Raw genomic sequence first — 7062 nt, 5'->3', positions numbered from 1 at the left:
TGCAAAAAAAATCAAAAATCAAAGAAAGGAAATAACAGAAAGAAACATCTCCAAACTTCGAAGTAGAAAAAAACCTCAAATTATGTGATGATTAACAAAAACTATTTCCAAACTAAATGACACAAAATTTTGGTAGTGAAAAGTAAGTCAATCATTTGGCATGAGTTCAAAGATGCATTCTTGTTCACGATTGGGATTCACCACGTATTATAAAATGATGCGCTATGTCTCATTAATCAATCTCCATAAATACACTGTATCGAATGGAAAAAGCTTTTACAGAAAAAATGTACATTACACCTGAGACTCGATCACCTAAAGAATGTGCATAGCGAACCCCGAACAAGCTGAAAGGGAGGCAGAGTGAGAATCCGCTAATCCCATCAGAAACATTACAGTGATGTGGTCATAATGTCACTTCGCCACAACGCAGTGAACTCTTGACAAACTCAGCTGCTCACAATTTATCATCTTGTACATCGGCTGGTGTGAACTGGCAAGGTTCTTCGTCAGTTACACTTTCTTTTCTTGTTCTTTGAGATAGGACTTGTCATCGGATGCAACTGGAACCGTCTTCACCTGGGAAAACGAACATGGTTCATAATAAGAAAGAGTCAGTTTGATGGTTTCTTGACTGAAGTAATTCAGATCTAACAATATTAATTACTCATACTCGACTGACTATCATGCAAGCAAGCCGCCATCAGTTATCAAAGCGTAAGCAAAAGGTACTCATCGTCACAACACCGAATCCCGAGTAAAATTGATTACTTACCAATTCTCTGAATTTTAAGATATAGAACATTTCGAGATACCGTCTCGTCTCACGCCTCCCTAGCTTGGAGACAAATTTCCAGAACCCATATACTCTTGAGAGCGTTAGCAATCGCTCGGCATAAATCTCCCATGTGTACCTTCAGGACGAGAGAAGAGAGTTCTAATGTTTGCTCAGACACGAGACACTACACTCTCCATGAGTGAGATGAGCGTGTCTACTTGGGAACATTGCACAAGAAGCAAACTCAGAAAATAACATCTAAGAAGAGAATGTCAAGCTAGAGTCAATGTCTAACCTATCCAATTAGAATCCAATTAGAATCATCCCTAGCAGACACAATCAGGAAATAGTCCTATGTATGCATCTCACAAATATCCAACCTAAGTGAGAATTGGATGGAAAGGATAACATACTTCGTGCGAATTCGCTCGAGACCTCCATCTGAAAGCTTAGTCCAGTAATCCTTCTCTTTAGTACATCTCTCAAAAAAGTCCACTATGATCTTGCTGGCAGACTCGGGGTGAAAGGGGTCAATATGGAAGCCCGAGACATCGCTTACAACAATCTCCTTAGGCCCTCCATGACATGTTGCGAATGTAGGAAGGCCACATGTCATAGCCTCTATTACAGTCAAACCGAAGCCTTCATATAAAGCGGGTTGGACGAAAGCACCATGGGAGTCCGCTATGTAGCGGTAAAGTTCACCATTGAGGACCCTATCAGTTTGAGCGCATAACCATCGAAAGTCGCCATCAAGCTCATACTCCTTCATGAGATTGTGCATCTTGTCAATCTCTGCCATTTCTTCACGATCCTTTGATTTCTCTTTCTGAATATTGCCTGCTACTACTACAAGGTTCACAAGTTCTCTTAACCGCGGATTCTTGGCGAACATTTCCACAAGACCAGAGATGTTCTTAACCTTGTCAAGGCGTGCCATTGAAAAAAGGATGGGTTTGTTCCTGTCCTTCAATGATCCTCTGCATTGAAGAACCACGACAATTTGCAGTTGCATGAAGAAAACTGATATTTTCCACCTTCTATAACGATTCTCTGTGCAGACATTTTATAGACATACTAATAGTTACAGATCTCATTGTTGTGTACTAACCAAGTATACTGACATGCTCCAATGTGATTTGACCATCGTCCTACGTATAATCTACACAAGACGACATATGGAACAGCAGGAAGTAACTTTCCATTGTAGCACTTCGGACATTTCATTTTTCGACAGAGAAAACCGCGGACGGATACACTGTTCACATTGAAATTTTAATCTAATACAAGAGGAATCTATGATGGAAAGCTCAAAATCAAACCCTGGATTGTGTCTTTAAACTAGGTACTAGAGGGATCGGTGATTTAAATTGATGTAAAAGATGCTAGCAGATGAGAAACTTACATATGCTCAGCAGTTTGCTCAGGATCGTACAAAAGCTTCTCAATTTTATCATGCAAATCGGTTAACCTTCTATCCTTCTCCGTGAAGGAGAAGTAGACAATTGTATCAGCTCCTGGTGATACAATGTTGAACTTCGGATCAAACACGTCGATGCCATTCACCACCCGGTACAGGCCAGGTAGAGAGAATGCCACATGACTTTCGTACTGCCCCACGGTGTCCTCACTGACATTCGTCACAATCGGTTCCCGATCGTAAGTTATTTACAATTTCACATATAAGTCAATTTTTGGGGACCTACACACCCTGTACTGAAGCTCCAAAAATGGCAGAAATGCTACTCACTGAAAAAAAGCTTGTGCTGCTGTTCAACATGCTCAAGGTTCAAGACAAGCATACCTGCCAGCAATCTCTTGATATGTACTAGTAATGATAAAATCAGCTTGGTTCATTGCGATCAGGTCTGCTGTGAATTGGCAAGAAAAGTGATATTTTTCTTCAAACTTCTTCCAGTAGATGTCTGAATCTGGGTACTTTGTTTTCTCAAGCGCGTGTGCTATGTTGCACTAAATACCCACACAATACACTTCTTGTCAGAAATACTAACTTGGCTGAACTGAAGTTCTCCAAATTCCAATAAAAATTGTTAAAAATAATTCTAATTTGACTGGAGCATTGAAAGCTAGTGGTTTTTTCACAAACCTGAGTTACACCAAGTTGATGGCATAGCAGAGAGGCTACAAGATTGCCGTCAGTATAGTTACCGATAATGAAGTCTGGCTTTCCAGGAAGCTCAACTGTGAGTTCTTGTGCAACATCCTGGTGAAACAATGACGAGTTTTTCAACAAAGAGTTCTCTAATAATGGTATCGTACATGCATCCCACATAATCAAACAAAGGAGAATCGAGACATCGTTCAGGAAATCCGGAGGAACGTTGCTCAATCGAGTGATGAGGCAAGGGAGAACAGATTAGCCAATTACCAAATTATTCCAATAAAATTTGCAAGGAAATCATATAACTGTTTTAAATTGATTAGTACAAACGGTATTCATACTTACATAGACAAAATTTTCCAGAAATGGATACACGTCGAACCGAGAAATCCAGTTGTGCAAAATGCCGTTCTCATTCCTAAACGGCACTCGCAGGATCCGAGAGTGCTTTGTTCCCTCTATCTGCTCAATCCTTTGGTTGCACGTTGTTCCATTTGCATTTGGAATAAGACGAGTAACCTGGACACAATCCAGACAATGGGTCAAGCAACTTCTATGACTAGTGACAAAATGTTCTAGAAAAAATAGCAACATAGTCTGCACTAAAACCATACATACAAGTTCCAAACTACACAACTTGCAATTCACATCGTTTAACATAAAGCCAGAATCTCTACTTCACAACAACAGTGCTCCAAGACTTCTACAATTAGCTTACCACTACAATTTGGGGTTCGATGTCCAGTCCCTGTAGCTTTATGTTCTTCAGCATCTCTTTTTCCATTGCTCGAACCTGGTCCAATATATATACAACCTGTTGCAATCCAATCCCCATTACCTCGTTTTATTAGCAAACCTTTCGTTTCAATACCTTAATTTAACTTGTTTAAATTTTCAAGTAGAAAAACAAAATTATTCCATCTCCTTTTTTTGTGCCCTCGTCAGAAATCCCATAGAGAATATTCTTGTTCAATTTATCTACAGCTCAAGACAGAACTTACTTGTCCTCCCGTATCGGGCATTCCTAGAACGTTAGACTGCCCGAAGTATCCGTGAGGCGAAATAATGGCCACACTGAATACTATCGGTATGCGAGCCAAAAACTTCTCTAAGATGTCGGGATCAGGAGCTTGCAAAAGGTCTAGCAGCAAATGGATCATTTCCAACACGCGTCCAGCTGTGTCACCCCAGCCTCTCTCCAGCCCCAGTTCTTGCAACCTGTATGTACACAACATGTTAGCTGAGAAATCCCTTATTCAAGACAAAACACTTACTCCGCACAGCCTTACATCAGCTAAGGTGGTCCAAAAGCTCCCGGTGTATACCACTCTACCTTTCGAAGCTTTTCAGAAATCGAGGGAAAATTTTCAAAGTACGTACCAACTGTGAATAATAAGCAGGCAATAAATTCTCTACGAAGTAACTGAAGATGAGAACGTACTTGGAGTAGAAATCCTTTAACGGTTGGTCGTTCGGAAGCTTGATCAAATATTCTTCGGCTTTTATAAGAGCTGGTCGAAGCCTGACGACGTTAGTAATACTCTCATTCAGCAACAAAGTCTGCACCCATTATTTACGACTCAGCTCATCGCAATCAAACTATATTGAACAATAATTCAACAGCTGAATCATAGACCCGTCCTCTTACGCCACAAGACTTAACACCAAACCACTCCTTATTGTTGCTCGCTCCAATAAATAGAAAGATATCGATTAGAGACTATCCTGGCATTCATAGCCACTTAAGGCTTTCAAATTTGCTTCGCATTGACCATCATCTCAATTATCAAAAATGAGGTGGTCGTTGGCAACAGTTCTAGAAGAAGTTTCGAATGAGTCCGATGTAACCAAATCAGTCACTCGAAGCAGAACTGTCTATCTCAAGGTGTATAATACCTGCGAATTGTGCAAGTAATTAACGCACCTGATCTTTATATTTATGAACACGCATAAACTCGACAAGTGGTTCCATGCTGTCTGCGTCTCGAAACAACCTCGAAGATAGGTGCCGATTCAGAAATTGTACACCATTCCCAATAGACTGCGGCCTCGTCATGCGTGGAAAGCCTACATTGAAGGGCTCGATATCTAACTCTAATACGTACAAATCGTTACACCTGTAGGTTCATACAAAGGAACTAGTGACCACTTTTGAACATCATCGACATGATAACGAGTAATGTGCAACTCTGTGGTAAGCTCAGAATTGGATTTTCCCGGAGTTTGATCAATCAAGCACTCTGTTTAGTCCAAAAAGATTGCTGAAGGATAATTGCAGGCTACAAATCCAGTATCTACATCAAGACATCGATTCGTAGACGTGTCAAAATTAGACATATATGAGTGGAAAGGTACCTGTTCTCATCTGCGAGGCACTCTTTGAATGACAAGTACTCGGAGGTTGTCAGCTCCTCCACAATCATTTCCTCCACGTTAATTCGCATGTATTCCCACAATCCAGGCCGTGGCCTAAGTGCAAGACCTACCCAAGGTGCCAGAACAATGGCTTCCTGCAACAGTCGTATATGTCTACTCAGGTGCGAATATAGAACTCAGTGATCCAAAACTGTGAGTACAATTGACAAGCGCGACACAAACTTTAGATGCTTCGTAACGTAAGAATGAGTATCCCGGATTCTGCACCTGACATAAAGAGAAGACGCGAGCTAGAGGTCCATCCATTATCTTCAAGGACCCACTCTCCTCCGCGGCCTTATTGAGCTCGTCAATTACTTCATGTGGTTGCATAAGCGCTTTCCTTTTGGCTGTGAGTCTGCATCACTTATAAATTATTAGCCTCGTGCGCCGTACGTATACCCGACTAATCAACATGATCAGCCTCAGAGACTTGAGACTTGAGCTGGGTGAGCAAAATTTTCATTACGTATAACATACAATGCAGAACACCTGGTCGAACTTCCTTAGACAATCGTTTTTCTGATTGGAGTCCACCAGGTTAGAAAACTGGTGAAATGTCCCCCTCTCGGCACAACCTGATTACTTGTTGGCAACTTCCTGCGCTAGCTCAAAGATAATCGCCGAAGAGATGCACTAGTCATTATCCAGAGAATTTTCTAAATCCGAAACTACGCATTCAATTGCTTCGAGTACAATTCAAAAGCTTACTTCGAGAGGATACGAAGATTTTCATTGCGATGATCATCTAGAGAACCTTGGATCTTCTTGTTCATGCTGGTCATGCGCGGGAGAGCCCCTGCTTGGGTCGCAATACCATCCATGATGCCGTTCAATAATCCCCCCTTGATTCTCACTGATAACAGACAAACCACACACCGAATTTAGTCGTTTTCCACACCAAATGCGCGCAATCCTAAATTACGCACAATCAACAGACGCTCACTATAACTAGCAATCCCAACCCTCAAACACCCACTCATCTACAACCTTCCTCACACAGCCCATATCCAGAAAAAAATCTACAGCCTCCTTGAAACTCATGACTAACACAAGACCGCACCTATAACCTCATTACCCCAGAACTCCCGTAGAACCTGTCAGCTAAACTACAGAAACACAAATCTCAACTCGTTCAGTCTCAATTCATCCTCCCACCCACTAAAATCAAACCCACCCCCAATCCCGACTCAAGCTCAAATTACCATAAAAACGTTACAAAATTCGGGACCCAGAACCGCAGAGCTGTGCCTCTGTGCTTGGAACAGGGGAGAAGAATGTCAGATAGGAATAGCGAAGGGAAGGGTATGTGGAGAGAATCGAGTGAGCGAGGAGCTGAATAGTGTAAGGAAGCAAGCAGGGCATCGATTGATCGATGAATTGGGTGGTGGTGGTGGAATTGTGCACTCGCTTAGGGTGCGCTCCGGATTGCCGCATCGGAGCTGGCAACGTCATCGAAGGCGAGTTGGAAGGACTCCGCCAAACCCAGAACTCCCCTGCGCTCGCCATTTGTCCCCTCTGGGCTGCGCCAAGTGGCGTACAGCGAGTCGATGGTTCTTTGGATGAAGTGGTTGGTGGTTAGGAGTTGGGGGTTGGTTGAATCTGCATTCGGCGTAGATGTTGGATTGGACGGGAGATCTACCCTATCATGGCCCACATCTCGGAAGGGTCTTATTTTGTTGCTTGATTGTGTCATGATTCACCTTTCTAAAGGACTATCTTCTTGTTTATTATTAGTATTGTTGGC

General features: G+C 42.2%; 1 protein-coding gene across 4 annotated transcripts; it reads right to left on the bottom strand.

Annotated features, from left to right (window-relative positions):
- Window positions 1-205: 205 nt before the first annotated feature.
- Window positions 206-6726, bottom strand: LOC112282689 (sucrose synthase 3). Of its 4 annotated transcripts, none has more exons than XR_016503025.1 (15): window positions 6521-6726; window positions 6027-6171; window positions 5544-5673; window positions 5256-5410; window positions 4825-5017; window positions 4342-4460; window positions 3902-4118; window positions 3619-3714; window positions 3246-3419; window positions 2886-3002; window positions 2583-2749; window positions 2184-2408; window positions 1192-1758; window positions 776-992; window positions 206-579 (listed from the first exon to the last, which is right to left on the bottom strand). XR_016503025.1 is itself a non-coding variant. In XM_024520647.3 (15 exons), the coding sequence occupies exons 2-15, from the start codon at window positions 6137-6139 to the stop codon at window positions 514-516; spliced, it is 2478 nt and encodes an 825-aa protein (XP_024376415.1). In that variant the 5' UTR covers window positions 6140-6171; window positions 6521-6726; the 3' UTR covers window positions 206-513. The 4 variants fall into 4 exon arrangements, 2 of the variants coding, with proteins under 2 accessions (XP_024376415.1, XP_024376414.1); XR_016503024.1 differs by having other exon boundaries at window positions 6027-6160; window positions 6521-6659; XM_024520647.3 differs by having other exon boundaries at window positions 776-914.
- Window positions 6727-7062: the final 336 nt, after the last annotated feature.

This window comes from Physcomitrium patens, chromosome 5 (genome assembly GCF_059467195.1).
Source record: "Physcomitrium patens ecotype Gransden chromosome 5, ASM5946719v1, whole genome shotgun sequence".
Taxonomy (NCBI): Eukaryota; Viridiplantae; Streptophyta; class Bryopsida; order Funariales; family Funariaceae; genus Physcomitrium; species Physcomitrium patens.
Note: the sequence above shows the minus strand (reverse complement) of the source record. Positions and strands in the feature narration are given on the sequence as shown.